Below are 23362 nucleotides of genomic sequence, written 5' to 3' on the forward strand. Positions count from 1 at the left end.
AAAATTCTGCCGGATTTAGGTATGCTGTCAACATGATGGAAGGGAAGACTGAAATACGTGCTTTATTTTCCTTATTTGTATTCCCATGAATACATTACATACTTTTGCCATTAATAATACTTGAATGTGAGCATATTGGCATTTTAGCAGATCTATAGAACTGTGATTTATGACCCCTATAATTTCATCTTGAATCTCACTGGTTAAAGTAAACTTGCTTTCAATTAGTTGTTTTAGTTTTATAAGCAGTGGAAAATCAATTTGGGTTTCAGTGACAGTCATAGGTCATATTACTCTGTGAACCGACATAATATGTATTTAGTTCTCCCCCCCTCTCATCCTGCAATTCATGCTTTTATGTGAAATCACAGCACTCTGAGATGTATCCAAGAGATAGGATAATACAGGTAATTCATAATGTCTAGACCTAGGCAGTTAGCAATCAAACTTTTCATGTGGATGATGGATAATTCAATTTAATTTTGTAAGGAAAATAACTCAAAGTACAGATGGCAGATTGTAGCAGAGGTAAAATTATATGCTTTCCCAAGAATAGGTGTGCAGAGGAGGGGAGAAAGGACGATGCCAGCATGGGCTAGGCTGTGTCACTGTCAGTGTCATTACCGACCACAGCAGCAGGCCCATGCCTTGGACACCTGTCAGTCCTCCTGTCAGCCACAGGTACTTGATTTTGTTCACTGGGGTCAAGCATGGGGTTAAAGCGACACAGCCAATCACACTGAAGTGGGGGGAGGGTACTTTCAGCCTGTGTGAAAAACTGAGTAATGTGCAGAATTTTTCTTTTCAAGAATGCTCACTGAACACTCAACCAGAACATAACTAATGACAAGTTCATTACCTCACAGGCAACATACGTATGGCAAATAATTTTACATGGCCTTTGCTAAAATGCCTTTTATATTCAGCAGAGAATTCCTAGCAACATAAAAGGACAACCTGTGTGTTATGCACTCACTTTCTGTAATACCATAAGATATAATAAGCGCTGCCCACCAGGTAATAATCTGTTGTCCTTCTTCCTAATCCTATTCCATGGCCAAGCAAAGCTCTGCAATCCCATAACATGTGGGGACATGAGTATTAGGAAACAGGGAGAGGGCGAGAAGCTCGTCAAAGGACACGTCATCAGGGTGATCGGGAGACGTCCCCGCAGCACGTGCTGCAGCTGAAGGAAGGGCAGGACTTCTGCAGGGAAAAGGGATGGGGCTCTACCTCCTTCTGCAGCTGAAAGTCATCCAGCTGCTCCACTGTGCAGAAGAAAAAACCATAACCACTAAGGGTCATTTAGTCTTACAGGGCTGTAGCCACCAGTGGGGAAACAAATCAAAGAAAAAAACCTAATAACCTGCAAGTGATACAAATCCCACTCCTATCCTACTCATGCTTTTCTTGTCTTTTTTTTAAATCTTGATGTTTATTTATCGATTTTTTAGTTAAATTTACTGAGGTCACATTGGTTAATGAGATTATATAGGTTTCAAGTGTACATTTCTATGATACAGCATCAGTGAATTGCATCGTGTTTTCCTATTTCCACCTCTCGGTCTACACAATCACTGCTTCCCACCTTCTGAAACCTCACCAGCAGCTCTGCCAGTCACTCACTTGCTGCCCCTCATATTTAATACCTGGGTGGGTTCCAGCTTTTAGCTACTCCTCACAGCAATCCAAGGTGCATGTTGCTTTGAAAAATTCTAAATCAGGGTCTCCAAAAGTTTTTTTGAAGAATAATTTGGCATTATTCAAGACTTTCCTCTCACCTTTTTTCAAAATGTGTTAACATACAAGAGCAACAAGTTTTTTATTCTTTAGTATGTGCTTGCTCCACCGTTCGCGCATTCATTCCTCTCTCATTTGTTCAGAAAATGTTACTGAGTATGTTCTGTGGTCCAGACCTTGTGCTGATGGCTGGGGTTACAGAAAGAGAATAAAACAACTCCTACATTCAAATAGCCCTAGAACAAATATGAGTGTGTGTACCCAGAATATAATTTAAAGGCCATAATGTGATGATCCCAAGTACTACAGCAGCTGGAGAAAGCAGCATCACTTAAGTGGGTGAGTGTGTGTTTGTACTGGGGGAAGGGATGTTACTCAAGGGAGATTTAAAAGGCTCCTAAAGGATGTGTGTCTTGAAGTACAGCCAATACCTTATCAGGTGGGCAAACTGTTAGAAGGTGCAGAAGCCGAAAGGAAGCAGCAGACAGCAAAGCATATTAGACAATAGAAAAGACCCCCAGATGGTCGGAGCACAGGTAAAAAGAATGGTGAGTGGAAGAGCAAGGAATAATGGGAGAAAAAGAAACACAGGCAACATCAAGCAGGTTCCCCGAGTTTAAGTGCGGTGAAGTATGAGCACAGAAGTGTTTTTCTTTGTTGCTTAAAAAAGAAAAGGGAAAAAAAAGAAACTGCCATTTGAAATACTTCCCCCCAAAGAGGTATTTGTAGGGCAACCTAAGACCCAGGGAACTCTATGAATAATTAGCTAAGTGGGATGAAGACTTAACTTCACAGATGCTTTCTTACATATGGAAGTAAACAGGTTAAGTGAAAATCAAATCTGCATTTAAGAAGGAATTTTTCCCTCAGGGTCACCTTGGAAAGAATCTCACAGTTGGGGGTTTTTTTTTTGCTGTTTTTTGGTTGTTGTTGCTCTCCTCTTTTCCAATTTACCAGACATTTTGTAGGGAATATCCATATTTCCATGTAATGTCAAAGTGATCAAATGTGAAATGTGATGCAATTCTATGCTTTTTCCTCAATAACTACTTAAATTATTTCTCTTGGAGAGAAACAGACACCCTAGTAGCTTGGATGACAGCACCAATTTGCCATCTTGCAGGAGATTAATTTTGAAGCTTTAGGTTCCATACCCACAAGCATAAAATAATTGAAGAGGAAAGATGCGGTCTTAGATTCGGCATGATGGCCTTTCGGTATTTAACAATTTGAAACAGAGTTGGCGCTGCTGGTTTGTGGTTGAATTCACAATCATTGTTTTATTTCTTGCATTCTGTGTAACTAACTGTATCCTTTTGCTTCTTTGTTCAGTATGAGCTTTGGCTGTATCATTATGATACAGGGTGCAGCCAGGGGGGCCCCCCAAAAGATTTAGAAAGGTGTCCAGAATTCAAAGTGTATAGAAATATTGGAGAGACATATAAGATGTCCTCACCCCCCCCCCCCCACCAGGGGGAAGGGATGAATGGAGCCAGGCCATTGAGAGCTAGTTTGCATAGCAACAGTTTTGGAGCTAACCTCTGGAGGAATAGTTATTTAACATATCTATAACCTTTAACTGGTTTCATAGATATGTTAAATAGCAGTGGCCAAGTTGGGAGCCAGGAAGAAGGGGGAAGGTTGTGGCAGGGACTCGAGAAGGAACTAGCAGGGACTGAGGATGGAACTAGCAGAGACTCAGAATGTAACTAAGGGCAGCTCTCCTGAGTGAGTGGACTGGGACTCAGGAGAATGTAACTAGGGTAGGCGCTCCTGAGAAGGGAGAAGGTAGAGAGCAGCTTGGGGGCTCAAGATGGAACTAGCAGGGTCTGAGGATGGAACTGGGGGGACTCAAGATGGAACTAGCAGGGACTGAGGATGGAACTAGGGGGACTCAGGAGGATGTAATCAAGGTCTGCACTCCTGAGTGAGAAGGGCTTGAGGACTCAGGATGTAACGAAGGGCTGCGCTCCTGAGTGGGAAGGCCTGGGAGAGAGAGCCACGCGGTTTCAGCAGAGTGAGGACCCCCTCTTGGTGAGGTGAAAGAGGGAGCCACGTGGTTTTGGCCGAGTGCGGACCCCCTCTTTCTCAGGTGAAAGGGAAAAAACACGCAGCTTTGCCAGAATGGAGATCCCTGCAGCCAGGTGAAGAAGACAGCCACATGCTTTTGGTGGAGTGCGGACTCCTGCAGCTTTGGTAGAAGAGGCCCATGCGGCTTTGGGGTGCCCCCCTTTGGCCGCGGGGCCTGAAAAGCAAGAGAGACTTTGACCGGAACTGGGTACAAAGGACTCTTGCCAGTGGACCATGAGAGGGTACCACAGTACTTTGGATTAACTCGAGATCCTGCACAGTGGCACAGCTGATGGTGCCAGCGGCCTGCAACACAGACGTGTGCTCTTTTCCTGATTTACGGTACCCGGAGTTGGGACAGTGGGAGAAGGGGGCGCTGTGTGGGTGTAGGTGTATACCCTAAAGGACTTTGATATTTTAGTGGTGGCATTAGGCCTGAATAGCATTAAATAAACATTTTGTTTCCTTTTCACAAATCTCTGGCATTAAGAGATGTCTTTCCAATTGGCGGCGGACAGAAGGGCCCAGTAGATTTTAGTATTTTGTTTTTGGGAGGGGCCCCTGTTGTATAGCAGTTTTGGGCATCCCTAGGTGGGCCAAATATTGTATTGCCCCCCCCCTCGGACCTCCTCTTGTTCGGTAACAGTTTCTGTTTAATGTTACTACCGTTATCCATTGTACTTTACTACCTAGGGAAAAAAGAGAAATGATCAACTACTTCTTAGCCGCAGTCATTATACAGAGACTGTATACAGGTGAAACGAAAATGCATGTTTCTTCTCATTTTCTGCTCTCTGTCTAGTCATTTTTTATTCTTAAACCTTTGCACATGGTGCCACATTAACACTGAACATTAACTGTGACCTTCTGTGTCCGTGTGCTGTGGCTTCCCCAGCGTTTTGTCTCCCTTTTAACTACTGTACCACCAACACCTGAACAGTTTCTGGCACCTTGTTTGTGCTCAATACATGTATTTGTTGACTGAATGAACAAAACACACTCACTTCAGTCACCTACATGCTTGGCTTTTATCATTTGACTTTTAAAAATGCTCTTTCGGCCCTGGCTGGTGGGGCTTTAGTGGAATGCGTGCCGACGTCTAAGTCCCTGGTGAGGGATGTGTGAGAAGCAAACACACACTGATGTTTCTCTCCATCTCTTCTCCCTCCCACCACTTCTCTAAAAATAAATAAATAAAATCTTAAATAAAAAATAAATGCTCTTTCTGAGAATTTTTGCAATGGCTTCCCACCTTGCCCCAAATTTATGTCTTGGGGTTCTCTTCTACCTGAGGGTTCACAGGCATTATTTGTCCCCACCTCCAGGGAGACACGCATCCCTGCTCGGGCCTTGCTGAGCCACAGCTTCACGGACACCTCTACTCAGACATTTCTTTCCATGCCAGTTGAACTTGACTCCCCCTCAGCCTAGCCGAATACTTTTCCCTTTGTGTTGATCCTTTACAACCAAATCAAGTCAGTTCAAATTTTATTATTTTATATAATCTCCCAGAGGTAACCCTGAAATCCCATTTTGTGAATTAACTACTATAGAATGTAACGTTCTCTTTTGTACAAGTTGTTTGAGAACATTTTCCAAAGTGGTTTTTCTTTCTTATCACTATAACCACACTTCCTCTCCTCTGAAAGACCTTTCAACTTCTATTTTTAAGAAAGGCTTTTATAATCGAGCAAATTATATATTTTAGTTCTGTTTTTTTTCATTTGAGCAAAACACTGATAACATTACTTTTGTCAGGTTTACTTAGGAAACTCTAAAAAATATATAAACACCTGAAACACCCCTGAAGAAAGTTTTATTAAATTTCTCTAAGTTTCTTCTTATTGTTTCTATGTACACAAGTAGAAAACAAATCTGACTAGATTTTATGTCTTCAATATTAAGCTATCCCTTTAATTAATTTGCAGAGAATTCCTATGGAAAAATATTTGTTGAAGAGTAGAGGTAAGATAGCTCATTGATTCAATAGCCACTATTATTCCTTCCTTTTATTAACATTACCAGTTCTGCATAAAAGTTGCTAAGTATTCAAAAATACTGTTTATCACTGTCCAAGGACCTCAGTTGCTCTGGAGGGACCTGCAACTTGCCCAACCAACTGAATCTTTGCTTAGTGTTAAGGCCCAACACCATCTGATGTCACCCAAACTGTCAAACTGCATTTCGCGTTTCAGTAGAAATCTCAGCTCCCCTTAGGGATTTGCACTGACTGTGACCCACTGGCTCCACAACATCACTCAATAACTTTCTAAAGTATTTACAAATTATAGAACAGTCTCTTATTTCCTGGTATCTGATATACCTGCCTAGAAAGTTGCTTAAGTGCTTCGTGAGATATTAGATAGTGGCTCCAAAAACATAGGCAAAACAAAGTTAGCATTAAAAAAAAAAAGCGTGCATACCCTTGGACCCAACAATTATGACTCCAGGCATTTACCCGAAGTAAATAATCAGGGATGCACTGTTTACAGTAGTAAAAGAATTGCCACCAAGGTCAACGTACAATAATATGATTTCTTTCTTTTTGTAAGATTTTATGTATTTATTTTTAGAGAGGAGAGAAGGGAGGGAGAAAGAGAGGGAGAGAAACATCAGTGAGTGGTTGCTTCTTGTATGTTCCCAGCTGGGGGCCAGGTCCCCTGACTGAGAATTGAACCAGTGACACTTTGGTTCATAGGCCAGTACTCAATTCACTGAGCCACACCAGCCAGGGCTGATTTCTTTAAAAATTGTAATGCATAGATATAATAGAATTCAATTTAATTTCATATATGGAACTAAAGTTATTTCAGTATGAAAAAGAAAATGATGTATTAAGCACATACAAATGAAAAAGCACATAAAATTATGTGTGATACCATTTTGTTAGAAAATATATTTACCTAAAAATATATAAATGCTTTAAAATATTAAAAGTTGAGACATCAAAAATTAACAATGGTCAGTGTTGGAATCACAGGTAATAGTAAATTTTTCCTGTTCTTTCTTCTACTTTCAGGTTTTTTCTTTTACAAAAGTATTATATATTTTAATGAAATTTTTAGATTATGTGTGTGTGTGGGAGGGCGTAATTTGGAGCCCCTGACAATTATTTAATTATTTTCTTTCTTTCTTTTTTTGTTAAAAAAAAAAAAAAAAAAAAAAAAAAAAAACAAAACAAAACAAAACATTTCTTTCCCATCTCTGTGTTGCTCATGCCCACATATACTATCAGGAACATCGCCCTTAAATTTAATTCGTTGACCCCAAATGGCAGAATTTAGTCTCTTCTAGCCATTGAGACATGATTTGGTTCTATGAGCTGATTAAAATAAGATGAAAGAAGCCCTTACCTGAATATCAGTCAGTTTGCCCAAGATCCGGTTTGCCAGCTTAGGCCCATTCTCCATAGATGGGATGTGCAGAGTCTGTGAAACAACACCAAACACCAGATAATATGAGAATACTCACGCATACAGTGACAACCAATGAGACGCTCAGTGAGGCCGCTGTATTAAGGTGATTCCAATGAAATAAGGCACGGCCCTATTATAATCTGATTCTGTTAGCTCCTTATATCAAAGCCTCTTCTCTATGCCAAATTTGAATAAAAAGTAGCGAATAATGGGTTGTTCATTGCCCACCAACTGATTACGGGACACAACCGGTTTGTATACCAGTCTTCAGGACAACTGAGAAACTCATGAGCTAGGGATGGCTAAAATAGTGGCTAAACTTCAGAGAACCCTACCTCTTCCAGCATGCCTCAAAGGATAAATGGTTGGCCTTCATATCTAACCCTCTCAGCAGGAAATGAGAACTCAACGATATTTTGCCACAAATTAAAGCAAGTCTTTCAGGAACATAAATTAAAGCAAGTTTATGCCTCCACAAAAGGGGCTTCTAAACCGATCTGTGTTCCAGGGGCCACAACCTCCACAATGCTGGACAGCCTGGTTGAGTTCAAGGTTGAGAAAGATTTCTGGACCCTAATTTGTATTTCAGTCATGCCATCCATGCCTTGCTGACTTTCTGATCATTTGACTTCAGTAGACCCGTGTTCTCACCTTTCTTATTATGCCCTTTAGGATAATAGGATAATTAGACGTACCCTTTGGCTCTGAATGCCCTCTAAAACAAGACCATTAAAAACATGTTAAATTTTATAAACTCCTTATTTGTAGAGGTGAAATCATAATTGGACTTCAAAGTATCTGACCTAATGGCAACCATAGTTCATTAAAAAGTAGACCAACAACACATCTAGATACCACCATAATAAAATATGAGACAGTAGCTTCATAATCAGCGCAAGTACTGAATGATAATGAAATCATTCAACTCTACTGAAACCGTCTGTGCAAGGACTCAGACGGTCCTTGCACAAAATCAAGTTCAAAAACCTCAGGCAATGAAGCAGCCACCATTGAAATCAGCAGGGAAAAAAAAAATCAGTCCATCAGCTGAGGAAGAATAATTATGATATTGAACATTAAAACAATAGGATTTATATTTAATATAATTAACTTAAGCCAATTCATGTTTTAAGAACAATACCCACATGACTTTAAGTGATAAAGTTAGCTGATGACATTAATTGTAAGTATTGGATCTTTGTTATTATAATGTGAAAGCAAAAAATCCGACCAAACAATGGGAGAACAGCACCTATTATTCAGACTGGTTTATGGGGAGGAGATTGCTTCCAACCAAATGCCTGAACTCCTTTTGGAAGATTTCAGTAAATGCACCAGATTTGCCAAATATAAAATTCTGTGAAGTGCTCTAAAATAATTACAACAGCAATAATAGTGACAGTGATAAATGTAGGAGGTGATCATTCAAATGAATCTTCCGTAACTATTTGCCATTCCTACTCCACTAGTTTGGAAATACTTTATGAAAACTAGAAACTCAAATCTAACCAATGTCACCCAAACTATCACCCTTTGTTTCATGTTTCAATATAAATCTTAGCTCCCCTTGGCTATTTTCACTGACTGTCAATCATCAGCTCAACAATGGCTCAACCATTATCCAGTATACTTTACTACCTAGGGTAGAAAGAGAAATTATTAACTTCTTAGCCACGGACACTAAAGTATAGAGACTGTATACAGGTGAAAATAAAATGCATGTTTCTTCTCATTTTCTGCTCTCTGTCTATTTATCTTTTATTCTTAAACCTTTGCACATGGTGCCACATTAACACTGAGCATTAACTGTGACCTTCTGTGTCCGTGTGCTGTGGCTTCCCCAGTGTTTTGTCTCCCTTTTAACTACTGTACCACCAACACCTGAACAGTTTCTGGCACCTTGTTTGTGCTCAATACATGTATTTGCTGAATAAATGAATAAAGGACACTCACTTCAGTCACCTACATTCTTGGCTTCTATCATTTGGCTTTTAAAAATGCTTTCAGAGAACTTTTGCAATGGCTTCCCATTCTGCCCCCAAATTGTCTTAGGGTTCTCTAATGACTCAGGGTTCGGAGGCATTATTTTCCACCCCTCAATGGGAATGACACGCAGTCCTTAGAGCCAGCAGAGAGAAGTGAGTGCGAGTCTAGAGACACCTCTTAACCCCAAACTGACGAAAGGCTGGTGTGACGCTTGTCCGAGGACAAAGCTGACTCCCCATCAGGCTGGAGCTTCCACAGAACCGCTGGAAAGAGGAGAGTGATTTGCTGACACAGGTTCATGGGGACCATTCATCTTAGTTAACGAAATGCCAAGTTATAAAAAAATACCTTTTGCATCCTGGGTCCACCCAGCATTTTGTTCACACACTAACAAAAATTCATTATAGGCCATGCTTTGCAATGGCAGGTCGTGAGGACACACCGTCTTACCTCACCCTGGTACAGTATGTCGGAAACTGGGCAAATGACGCAGGCCGTGCCGGTGCCGAACATCTCCCTCACTCGGCTCTGCTCCAGGGCTGCCGTCAAGTCCCCCATGGTGAGGTGCCTCTCCGACACCTTGAATTCTCCCTATTTGCAAAAAAAAAGGGGGGGGATTCAAGAGACATGGAGACATTTTAACAAAAAAACCCTCATTTCTACTTTCCATTCCTTCTGAACCCAGATAACATCACGTCATCCTCAGAAGGAAAGCCGAAGAAAGCAACACCATCTCACTGGTAAACACACTGATGTGCTAAGCAACCTGCTCCCAAGTCACAGCCTCTCTAAACCAGATGATCAGAATATAAAAGATAAGATGGTCATTATAAAATGCATGGTATATTTTAATACTTGTCAGCTTTTTTCTTTCTTTTTTTTTGCTTTTTATTTGTTGTCATGGCTGAAGCTTCACGAGGTATGCGCGGCAGTGCTGCGTAATTGGTGTTCTATGCTAACAGTGTCTTAGGTCGTCTTTATCACACAAAAGAATATGGCGTCCTAACATTGATCATTATAGCTACCATTTATGGAGCATCCGCTGCATGCCAGGTCCTCTCGTTTCTACAGTGGGCGTTTTCATCCCCATTTTGCAGATGAAGAAGTAAAGGGTTGAGGAAGCTGAGCAACAGCCCTGGGGCCACACAGCTAGTAAGTGGCAGAAAGTACATCTGAATTCAGGCCTGATCCAACTTACTCCAAATGTGCTCCTTGTTCTACTGTGTCTTTTACACAGTAAAAACATGGACTGCGTTTAAATACCTGAAAGATTTCATTATTTTAAAATATCGAAAGTATACTTGGACTTCATCTGAGAAAGTGCACTGTATATTTTTTCTTCATAAATTAAATTCACCGATTCAGTTGACTTTACAGCAGTAATTCCCTCCCTTCTTCTTAGTGCTGTAATAGACTGAGTTTTGTTGCACAATTATTGGTGTGACCTCATCACAGACCTCATCAGCTTCTGCTGAACTATCTCAACGTTTTATGTGCTCCAGGATAAGAAACGAAAACAAAAAAACAATTATTTTTAAAGCTATCTGTTTAAGCTATCTATTTAATATGCATTCTTTCATCTGTGTAATTCTTACTCTTTTAGTGGTTAAAGTTTAAAGTTCATCAGCAGGTCACTTTAATTAAGGACAACAAAGAATGAATAGATTTAAAAAAATAAAGGAGAGTATTTTTTTAAACCTACAAACCTTCAACAGATAAAAATGGAAATCATAGCCACTGGGAAGATTCAAAGCACTAGGAGAAGAATGCATCATGCTGTAAGTCCGTTATTTGGAAGGGCAGGGGAAAATGCCTATGGCAGAAATATGGCTTTTTGCAAGTTTCAATTTATCTTAGTCTATAATTTCAATTATTTTGTTCAAAGGTAAATAAATTCCAGAAAATCAGCCAAGTTAACCGAAAATAAGCTCCGCGTTCTGGAAAAGAAAAATAAAATCTCATAAATATACAGAATTGTTTTTACTCTGCTCACTCTTACTTATCTTTGGACAATTTTCCCTGTCTGGCAAGTCACGGTAACCCCCCGCATGCCTCTTGGCATTTATGTCTCACTGTTTTAAAATAGCTTTTAAAATAAATTACAGCGAGGAGTCAAGAAAAAACTTCCCCCATAATAACCTATTTTCATGCTAGCAAATCATTAGTGTGGGAAAGCATTTCCACTTGCAACTTGTCATCCAACCTTCTGGACTTAGTTGAATTCCTTCTTTAATAAAACAAAAATTACTGAGCTTCGAAACTACATCTTTCCAACTGCAAACATATTTAGGACAGGGCAAGCTGTTTGAAATTATACAAACAGTTTGTAAATGTCATGCCCAATGTGCCAGCCAGCATGTGGCAGTTGTGCTATAAATAATCCTAAAAACCCTGTAGTAGACAAGGCCCAGTTCCTCTATTTCCAAAGTCTTTTCCAGAGGGACTATGCTAATACTCTCCTAGATAATGGGTGTGTTTCTAAACATTTGCCCCATTAGTACAGTTTGACCACAGCTTGCTCAAAGCCTTTTCATGTGCCCTGAACATCGGTTTAACACATGGGTCAAAAGTTGGACCCAAGAACTTTTGCCAGATAACCAGCTCATTCAACATTCATCTTGAGTATGTTACAATGTCATTTCCAATACCAAACAGTTTAACATGCTTGCTTGTGTCACAGGAATCAGAACGTCTACTGACAACAATTGTACACTTGCTTGAGTGCTTTGGTTTTAAAATAAGCATGTGTGTGAACTTGGGAGTAGAGGGGGCAGGAAGGAAGGAAAAAGAAGGCAGCTAAACTAATAATGTCATGTTAGTAAATATTTATGTTGGTAAAATTCTTGAATTTCTTCACTAAGCATGTTACACTGGAATAAATAGAGGAAGAGAAGAACTATGCATCACTCATCGCCACGTGGAAACAAAACACTTAGACTTGAAAAGGTAAGGGCTGGCTAAAAGGAAGCATGCGAAGTACAAACCAGGTGAGTTGGAAGGAGACACCAGATACAGAGCTTGAGACCAGTGCTGGAATAGTTCTTCACTAGGACAACCTGCCAAACGGGTTCTCTCTGCCCACCGTATAAACAATACTTATTTGATAGTCTTGCCAAAACACCCCTGGAAGAGTTCTTTTCACTCAAATTAAGATTAAAGATTAGATAACATTGGTTGCAACGACAGGATACTTATTTCAGCACTAAGCGGAGCGTACTGTGATTTTTTTTTTCATGCTTATAAAAGTTGTTCATGTCAAAGACCCACCCACTTGCGAGCCAGGTCCAGAACGCTCTGCCTCGTCACTCCTGGAAGAATGATGCCATCTAGTGGTGGAGTTGCCAGTTCTTCCTCTGTCAATTAGAAATTGGAATATTTTCAAACATTAACTGTATTAGCCATGCCTTATATCAGTAGCCATTAAAAAAAAAACCCTGCTTTTTACAATTTTGCTAGTAATAAACATGGAGATAATGTTACTATTCTGCACTGTTAAATTTCTCAAATCTATTCACCCTTCAGGTGGATCTTTATTAAAAGAAAAAAAAGTTAAGGAGTGAAAGGAAAAAGAAGGAAAAGAAAGAAAAAAAGGCAAGCCACTCATCTAATCAGCTTTCATGTATCTGCAACCAGTAAAAAAGTGAGGTGGTTTTTCACTAAAAAACAGTAAGAGTCACAGAAGACACAAGAGGAATATCTGAAGTCATATTTTACTTTAGTGGACTAAAGCTGATCAGTAATTAGAATGATATAGATAGCATCTTACTAAAGAACAGTGGTCATTACCAAACCTTTACGAATACTGTGGGGGAGCCCACCCAAGAAGTGTGGATGCCTGTGCTTGCCGGCCACTGCTCCCACACCCCCCTTTGACAAATCTCTCTCTAAAGTGATTTTTAAACCGTAGAATTACTACCCATGTCATGTATGGAGTTGCTGACTTCACCCTCTAAGATGCAATGTAATGGGCTCAGGATGGGCTCAAGCATCTTTGTGGCTAACAAAATAGAAAAGAAAAAAAAGAAATCCAAAAAATCAACACAAAATTTCAGAGATGACGCAGAGAGCCAAGGCCTCTGAGACACTGGTCCACTCGAGAAAGACCATGGGCGCTCCAAAGCACCGTGAGGCCTGGCATGATGGCCGGTCTACAAGAGTCAGTGTGGTCTGTCAGCCACAAACACTCCTTAAAGAAGGAACCCTCCAATAGCCAGCTTCGCCCTCTCTTCCTCACGTCTGGCACCCAGAAATCTTCATCTTGTGAGAAATTCAAGTCTAACTCATTCATTGCTTTATGAAGATGTTAAAGCTCGTAACAGACAATGTGTTGCCCAGCATATGTTTGTCGAGTAATTCACAGGGTGTGCTTGAAAGGATCACCAGGTGACAAAAGCAGGTGTAGAAATCATAAATGGTGTCTCTGAGCTCGCCCAAGCCATGCTGTGCAGCTAACAGGGACTTTGGAAATCACTTAGTGCAATCCTTATTTTACAGAAGAAACCAAAGTCCTATAAACATAAGCAACTTGTAAGGTTGGCGATACTGGGGGATGGACCAGAAGTGTCACAACACAGGGGTCTCTTTCCCTCTCCCTCAGTACCCTGAGGTCAAGGCTGGCCTACTCTACCGCAGTCACATCAGACATCCCCAGCAAACAAGCCATCTAGAAGACCGAACTCTACATTTACTCCCAAGTCCCCCAAACCCAAGCATTCTCCCTGGCTCAGGGTGGTGTGTAGTAAGTGTTTTTGTGCTTAAACAAACAAACAAACAAACAAACAAACAAATAATCCTCTTTGCTAGGATACAGCAGTGTGATTTTTTTTTTAATTTTGTTTTTAAAAATCATGTGCTGAAAACCGCTTTCTGGAAAGAGGGAAATTTGGTCTTGGCAATGCCCTTGGGGCTCCTCGTTATCATGTTTGAAATGTTACTCTCAAAAAATAAACCTGTGCTTTGCAATAGCTAGCTAGCTCGTCACACGAATGTATGGATCTACGTGTGTGTGCGTGTGGATATGCACACACACACCACACAGGTAGAAAACATGCTTCTGGTGCCCCCAAACTGGCCCTTTCCTAAAGCGTGCTGAGCTCTAAGACGCCATCAAGTTCCATGTGAACAGCGGCCCTGTATTTGCAAATGCAGCTCTGTGAAATATATTTAACACCCAAACTGTAACCACTAGCCTGAGGTCAAGGAACAGAACATCTGTTTCTCTGGTTGCCAGACAGAGATGATGACAGGACAACATTTGGGTGAGAAATATTCATTTTCCTCTGCAACCACAAACATGCTTACAGGAGCCAGAACCGGCTCCAGATTGCCCAACATGAGGAAAACAGAGCCTACAAATGTAGCTTGTTTTTGACAGAAAAACCGTTTTTAGGAGCTGAGGAATTTGGAAGCAATAACAGCAGGATTCATCTGTGACATCCCAAAGTCAAGCACTAATGGGAACCAGGAATGTGGGTTTTGTCAGTGCCCCAAATACCATCAGCACAGTTATTCGTTTATTCAACAAATCTGCAGACGGGCCCAACTCCATGATGGTTTGACTTAGGGCTTTTTGACTTTAAGATGGTGTGAAAGTCATTCTCGTTCCGTAAAAAACAAACTTTGAGTGTTGATCTGTTCCCGGGCTGGAGGTGTATGCCCTGGGACACTCTCTCCTGGTGCTGGGCAGCAGCAGCGAGTCGCTGCTCCCCATCAGCTGCGTCGTCACGAGGGTACACAACTGATACTGCACGTGCAGTGTGTCACCACCGTTTTTTGGCTATGGTGCTCTGAGCACATTTCAGGTAGGCTAGGCTATGCTCTAATGTTTGGTACGTTAGGTGTATTAAAAATGCATGTTTAACTTTATTTTCAATTTAATGATGGGCTTATCAGGATGAAACTCCATCGTAAGGAGCATCTGTATATTGGATGCCTACCACCTGCAGTTGGCTGTCTGTGCATGAAGGATACAGCAGTGAGCAGAACTGATAGAACTCCCTGCCTGCTTTCTAATAGACAGAGGCAAATAATTATTATGTTAAATGGTATGTTAGACCATGGAGAAAAAAGAAAAGAGAAAAAGTGACAAATGCTGGGACATGAGGGGGAGGAGGTTGCCATTTTTATTAAGGTGCCCAATGAAAGCCTTCCTGAGAATGGGAGATGTGGGCAAAGACTGAAAGGCAGTGTAGGAGGGAGCCAGCAAAGCCCATGGGCACTGGAGGAAAGAGTGCTCCAAGCAAAGTTGGTGTAAACGCCTGATGCCCAAGAAGTCTCCCAGGGCCTGAGCAGACTGAGCAACATCCACACGCACTGCCATGACTGTTCTCCCAAACTGTCTATGAACTCAACCACAATAACTGAGTCCAATTCTCAGGTGGCTCTGGGGTCCAGGACAAGGTAAAAATTGTTCCAACAGTGAATAGCAAGTGTATGTCTTAAACTACTCATCAGCGAAGCGGAAAAGAGAATTGGGTCTGTGTGGTCGTACCACCGGGGTGCCGTTACTGCAATCACAGGCCACACGTGACAGAACACATGCCGCAGGGAGTCATCCTTCATGGCGCTGCCCTATGAACAGAGGGTCCACCTGACCAACCTTCCTGGGCAGCCATTTGTCCAAAAGAATCGGGGAAAGTGGGTGCTCGTGGAAGACAGCAGGTTGTCACTAAAAGAGCTGGCCTTTTACCTGTTGTCAGTAAAGCTTGTGAAAATCAGTATTTTGCCAATTTTCAACTTATTATTCTCTATATTTTCATAAAGCTACATGGTTAAATCAAAGTTACTATAGAGTTGCCTCAATGTCTTCTTTTGGTTTTAGCCCAAAGGCTACTCCTAACATTCTACTAACTCCTTTCATAGTACTGTCCAACATGTATTCCATTTCTTTTCTCCTTACTGCAGCATTTATTTAATCCATTAGGTGAATACCCTCAAATTGAAGGGGCCCCATTCACATGAAACACTGAAGTTATCTCGGGCCACCATAATCTGAATAATAACTCTTAAGGTCTTGTATATTTTATAAGAATCAGAAGACAAATTCACTCATTTCTATTCTGACCTTTAAAAGCCATAGTGGAAATGGTCCATGATAATTGTTTGTATAAGGGATAATTTTTCACCCAGACTGTTTCTGGTTAAATCATGTAGCTCTGGTTCAGACTGTGCTTAAATCCTGACATCTCCCATCCAGAAATAGTGATGTGACACTTCTGTCTGATGTAACTGTTTTTGTTTGGAGTGGTGTGGGTTTGGGGAGGCGGGAAGAGAGTGAGAGTGGGCAGGTGGGAAGAATGAGTTGGATCAATCTATTGTCTCCTAAGTGCAGAGTTCAACTCTGGTTGTCATCTTTGGAGCACGGATTTTGATATACGTCATATGCAGTAGCTCAAATTTAGAAATCACAAATATTCTGGTATAAATGATATTTTTAAATAGTGCCAAGTATAAACAGCAGGAATGGGAGAAGGAATATGACCTGTATCTGCCTCTTCACACACCAAGGATTACCAACGGCCAATCCCAGGACGCAGTGTGCTCCCACCTTCGTTTATTCTGCCTCTCGCTGGAATGCAAGGCTCGATCTTATTAGTCTCTGCAACTAATGCCCAAATTGGTGTCTGGCTCTAGTGTCATCCATGAGTCACCATTTTCCTCTATTTGTAGCCCAATTAAAAAAGAGCAATAGAGACTACTCTAGCTACTTCAAAATAAAAATTTCATTTAAAATTTTATTTGAGCCCTGGCTGGTGTGATTCAGTGGTTTGAGCGCTGGCCTGAGAACCAAAGGGTCACTGGTTTGACTCCCTATCAGAGCAAATCCCTGGGTTTCCGGTCAGGTCCCCGGTTGGGGGAGCTCAAGAGGCAACCACATATTGATGTTTCTCTTCCTCTCTTTTTCCCTTCCTTCCTCTCTCTCTCAAAATAAGTAAATAAATAAATACATCTCATAAATAAATAAATAAATAAATAAATATTATTTGAAACCAATATTAGACTCTACAGGTATTGGGAAATTATTCAATAACATTTTACATTTCTATGATCAGTACTGTGAAATTAACAGCCTCAAAATGCAAAACAAACCTAAAAATGTTTTTAAAATATTTTATGACTATTAAAATTCTACTAGAAATAAATGTATACATCTGTATTCTCACCCCACCCCCATTATTGGCCATTTAATTCAGTACCACAGTAGCACTGAACTTCACTGAACTTATATGGTCTCTTGGCAACTAATAGTAAAAAAGAAAACAGCAAAGAGACACAATGAGCATTCAGGATATTAAAGACACTAAAGAAGTACTGATTTTTATAGTAGACCTATGAGTATATTAATAGACTTAAATGAACCAGGATCTAAGTACAATCCCAAGATAGAGCAGTATGTCTTTAAAAATAGTGTTCTTCAACCAAATTGAGCTCCAGAGTATATCTGCAAGGCTCGTGAAACATTGTGAAAATATGTATGAAGGGCAACAATGGTTGAAAGAATTATAGCAAGGGAGCATACTAAATGTCACATCAGCAGAATCAGTAGGTTGTGTTTTTTACTATAGCATTTCATTCACAGTATGTGGTGTATGATCACTGAATTGATTTGAGAGCTATCTCCAAATACAAGGGATTTCCAATCAGAAAAATGTTAAAGACAGTAAAAGGGGTAAGGCAGCAAATCTTCAAATTGTGTGGATTTAAATTCCTTAAGTTGACATCTCAATAACAAGTACATCTAGAGTCAAAACAACAAAAAACAAAACCATCACAAATTATGTAAACTCACAATCTATATGGATGGCAAAAAGCACAGTATTCTTAGACATTGGAATTGTGCTACTTATTCCCTTGTTCTGAGGTTCTAGTTCTTATCTTCCCAATCCCACTGAAAATGATTGAAGGAAAAAAAAAGTAAGGAGCTGACATCTGAGTGCATTACCTCCATCTTCATTTATCCAGTAAAGGAAAAGATTCATAGTTCCCACTTCCGTTATCTGGTTCTCCTCTCCATAGAGCCACAGAACCTGATGGCACCCGTTACCCAAGGCTTCGTACTGGGCGAGAAGAGATGAGCCATAATTCCTTTTAAGAAATAGGAAACATAGTGATTACGAATATACTTCAGCCTTTACCCCCATTTTTATGTTAGAATACTCGTCTTTAATTCACCCATGGATGTGATCAGTGTACTATGTCCTTAATATACATATACTCTCTAGTTAACAGCGTAACATTAAATCAGAACCTAAATGAGCTAACTGCACTGATTTGAAAGAGAGAAAGAGAGAGTAAAGCAAATTGTGGAACTCTAACTTGAAAAGTTGAGATACGAAAACGCAGACAAATAGCCAAACTGATAAATGTTGAAAGTTAGTGAGTATTTTTTCATCTACCAAACAATGTTACATGCATTATTTCATTTAAATCTCACACCAGGACTGAGTCAGCTCCTATGATTATTTCCCTGATTCAGAGGAGAAGCTGAGGCACAGAGAAGTAACTTGTGTCAAGTAACAGCAATTAAGTAGAAGAACATCAAGTCCGTGCTCTCTTACCTGAGACCTTTCAATATACCTAAGAAATGTCTACATTCCCGAAGATGTGGGACAAGATGTTAAAAATCCATATTTTAACAAAAAAGTATTCTCAAAGCCCATTTTCCTCAACCTGCACTGTTTATCTCGAGTTACTCAAAAATCAAAGGAACATGATACATCTTCCTAGAATGGCAAATCAGTTTGATAATATTTTTAATTTATTTTTTATTCAATTTAAATGGCATATACTGCAAGGTATGAATGAATGTTTAAAAAAAACATGAGAGTCCTCAAATAAATGTGATGCTTACTTGACCCTCAGCCCCTGCTTATATCATTCTCTTTCCTTGGCTTTCAGAGAACATGAGCAAACAAGTTTGAAAAGCATGACCATATCACTGTCAAAGTTAGGAAACAAACCCAAGACCCACTATTGCACAGTGAAGCTCCCAGAAGTACACAAAAACAAGCAACTGCCGAATATAAAATAACTACAACAAAGCAATAAAGTTATCTTCCACAAAATACCCTTCTAGGCCTTTTAAGTGGTCACTTTTACATATAAGCAAGATGAAAATGTAAAGTTTTGCCTAAGTAAACATTTCAGTTAAGCACAAGAGCCACACAGTACAGTGGCGATCCACCATCCTCACCTGCACAGCAGCCATTCTCACCTGCGGGGCTTCCCTTCCCTCCACAGTCCCCATGGCACCTCCTATGCAACCAAGGCCTTCTGCCTGGGTTGACAGTCTAGCATCTTGCCCTGCACAACTGAATTAAAGGGCGGGTGTGTAGCTGCTCATGTAAATTCTTCTTTGAGTTCATTTTAATCTTTAGGATGTGAAAGATAGTGTATTCTCACTTCAAGGATGGGGGCCGCTTATTTGCAGGGGTCTACTGTGTCCCTGATCACCAGCCTTCACAGGAGAAGACACCTGAAATTGGAGAGCCCTAGGCTAACACTTGGCCAGACACTATGACAAGAGATGGGGGTGGGAGGGAGGTTGATAGGACACATGCAAGGGCATATGAAACCTGGCAAGCACAGTATAAGCCCTCCACGGATCCACTGCTGCCCCCTACCTAGATGAGCCAATCGATCCTTTTCCTGCTTAAAATGGCTTGAGTTGGTTTTCTAACTTGCAACTGAAAGAATGTTGACTAATAACGATTCTAGAAAGCTATGAGAAATAAGCATTATACTCCATGGCTATAGCAATCTGGGGCATGAGAAGGTTTACTCACATGGAGGAATATAAGAGTCATTAAAAAAGGACATATGAAAAGATGCTCAATGACACTAATTATCAGAGAAATAAAAATTAAAACCACAATGAGGCCCTAGCTGGTGTAGCTCAGTGGATTGAGCGCAGGCCTGAGAACCAAAGCATCGCCTGGTTTGATTCCCAGTCAGGGCACATGCCTGGGTTTCAGGCCAGGTCCCCAGTATGGGGTGTGCTACAGGCAACCACACATTGAGTTTCACTCATTTCCTTTCTCCCTCCCTTCCCCATCTCTCTAAAATAAATAAAATATTTTTAAAAAACACAATGAGATATATCATCTCATATCTATCAGATTGGCTATTATCAATAAATCACCAAGCAGCAAGTGCTGACGAGGATGTGCAGAAAGGGGGACACTTTTGCACTGTTGGTGGGAAGGCAGACTGGTGCGGCCACTGTGGAAAGCAGTGTGGAGATACCTCAAAAAATTAAAAATGGATCTGCCTTTCAACCCAGTGATCTCACTTCTGGGAATATATCCAAAAGAACCCAAAACACTAATTCAAAAGAATATAAACACCCTTATGTTCGTGCGGCATTATTTATAATACCAAGATACGGAAGCAGCCCAAGCGTCCATGAACACATGAATGGATAAAACAACTATGGGACATTTACACAATGGAATTCTACTCGGCAGTAAAAAAGAAGAAAATTTTACCCTTTACAACAGTATACGTGAACCTGGAGAACATTATGCTACGTGAAATAAGCCAGTCAGAGAAAGACAGATACCATAGGATTTCACTCATATGTGGCATCCAATGAGCAAACTGAACTAACAAGAAAAACGGGCACAGACTTACAGAAGGAGAACAGGATGACGGCTGGAGCAGGAGGTTGGGTGAGGGGGTGGAGGGACTGAACAAAAAGAAAAAAAATATCATGTGTTGGACAACAGTGTGAGGACTGCTGGGGGAGGGGGCTATAAGGTGACTAAATAGTAATAAGAAAAAACACAAAAAGATTTTCAAAATGCAGATAATAACATATAAATTATTGGTTAATCTAAAGATGATATAATTTTGTCATGTAAGGCTCTTATTTAATAAAAATAACATAACCTTTATCTAAAATTGGTGATGAATAGGCAGTAACTGAGTTACATTAAAATAGGTGTGAATAGTGAGTGTTAACCCAACTTTAGGGGGAGTCCAGCAGAGAGCCTGGGTGGCTCTTGCACTTCTCCTCTTTGGCTCTGTGTGAACTCAGGTCACAGTTTTTGGCTCACTGAATTCATCTGACAAATGAAAACTCTTGCTTTATACAAATACTACATAGGGTTATATGCGGAAAATAAAATAATAACAATAAAAAGCTAAGAAACAGGTTACATAAGGCTGTAATATGTAAAAAAATATGTAACTATTATAATTGACTTTTTTCTAGTTCACAGATACAACTGTTGAGATTTTACCATATCTGACAATAGGCAAATTATTTTTCTCATAGTAAAATTCCATTTTTTTACAAAAACACATGTAGAATTTTCACAGTATGAACATTTAGCCTTTGGAAGAACCTTCTAAAAATAAAAACACACACACTTTTGAGAGTATGGCAGAATTATAACGACAGCTCCTCACAGCATAAAGCTGCAAGGGCAGAAAAGAGAGTTAAAGCACACTATTTAAGTGCATTGGGAAAAAAAAAAGGGTTTTGTTTGGTTTAATTATCATATTCTATACATGGTATTTTTTTCTAAACATATTTTTTCTCAAATTCTCTCTGTATTATTAACATCCTCAGGGTAGGTGATACCTTAACAATATGCATATGTTTGGGTTCATTCCCATATACTACCAATGTTCAGGAAAGAGACACATTTCCTTGGAGGAAAGACAAAAATGAAAAAACCGTCTACATAAAAATTTTAATATAATTTTAAATACAATAAATATCCAAGAAAAGAGATATTAAAGACATTTCTCCAAAAGAGTAGAAAAAGCCTCACAATATCAACTAATGTCTGTTGAGAGGTTCCTACCTGCCAGATAGGGTACTAGGTAAGTTACCCCATTATTTCATTGGCTCATCCTAAAACAAGCCTAGACTTTATTATACTTTTGAGGATTGGCAGGCAAAGAGGACTTAATTGTACAAGATCACACAGATAAAAGTGTATGAGTCCCAGACATCTGACTCCTGAGCCCATGCCCTATTCACTGCCACCACACTTACTGAGAGCCTTCCATATGCCAACCATGGTGCTGGGCACTCCTCACAGGGATGGCGGGTACCACTGCCCTGATGTTATAAAGCAGGAAACTGAGGCTTAGAGCAGTTAAGTGGCATGCCTAGTGCAGTTCAGTTTTTAAGCCAGGTCTTTTTAACTTCAAAGCCTGCACTCAAGGGAGGAATAAGAATGCAAGAAAAAGCAAAATTAAGATGTGGGGAAGGGGCAGGCAGGCCTGATGTTTCCAACTTACCGTATTTCTCAGACCATAAGACACACCTAGGTTTTAGAGGAAAACAGGAAAAAAATTTTTGAAGCAAAAAAAATGTGGTAAAATATTTAATAACATAAATAACATACTGTTTCACCAATGTTAATGTAAACAGAACTCAACAGCAGCATTAAGAACCATTATTCCTCCCAAATTTGGGGAAAAGTGTGTCTTATAGTCTGAAGACTACGGTTAACTAAGAAACTAAGATACTGCCTAGGAATGAATATACTCCTACGATGAAAGATCTTCTGGCTCAGTATTTCTCAACTCTGGGGGCACATTTTAAAAATTCTGATGCTCAGGCTATATCCCAGACTCAGGAAACCAGAATCACGAGCAGCGGGACCCGGACATTAGTAGTAGGCACAGATCTCTGGGCAATTTCAGTTTGCAGCCACAGGTGAGAAGTGGGCGCTAGAACTCTCCTTAAGCTGTGTGCCATGTATGACTTTTCTCATGTCTATTTAGAAACAAAAGGATAATATTATCTCTGAAGACTTCAAAATAATGGAACCATCTTAGAATTTTTTTAAAAATCCTTCTCTCTCTCTCAGATGCACTTAGAAAATGTTTGAGCTTATGAGATTCGACAGCTTTTTAAGTAAATGCCAATTGATGGGAAAAGTCCTTAAAAAGGCTTAGAAAGCAACTGTTGAGTTAATTAGGGTTAGAGAATATGCAATAACATGTGAATCTAAAGTTGCTGCCAAAATGCCCCTACCAAGTCAACAGGTTGATACTAAATGCAGAACTACTTGTTTCCCTTGCACCCACCCAGGCTGGAGGTAGGGAGCTCTAGAACTCCTTGGAAACAACAGGTAGATGGGTTCCAAGTCTATTCTTTTGGTTATCGCCTTCCCACTGGTGATCCTTGC

General features: G+C 40.2%; 1 protein-coding gene across 4 annotated transcripts in view; it reads right to left on the minus strand.

The window, feature by feature from the left end:
* Positions 1–23362, minus strand: part of BCAT1 (branched chain amino acid transaminase 1) — a 100895-nt gene that overhangs the window by 8501 nt on the left and 69032 nt on the right. For all 4 annotated transcript variants that reach the window (XM_037144822.2, XM_053662256.1, XM_037144823.2 and 1 more), the window contains 4 exons: positions 18154–18296; positions 12480–12565; positions 9663–9803; positions 7164–7238 (listed from right to left, as the gene is read on the minus strand). In XM_037144822.2, coding sequence (XP_037000717.2) covers positions 7164–7238; positions 9663–9803; positions 12480–12565; positions 18154–18296 — 445 coding nt within the window. The remainder of the gene's footprint in view (positions 1–7163; positions 7239–9662; positions 9804–12479; positions 12566–18153; positions 18297–23362) is intronic.

The sequence above is a fragment of the Artibeus jamaicensis genome, unplaced genomic scaffold (genome assembly GCF_021234435.1).
Source record: "Artibeus jamaicensis isolate MK-2021 breed Jamaican fruit bat unplaced genomic scaffold, CSHL_Jam_final contig_233, whole genome shotgun sequence".
In the NCBI taxonomy this organism is placed as follows: domain Eukaryota; kingdom Metazoa; phylum Chordata; class Mammalia; order Chiroptera; family Phyllostomidae; genus Artibeus; species Artibeus jamaicensis.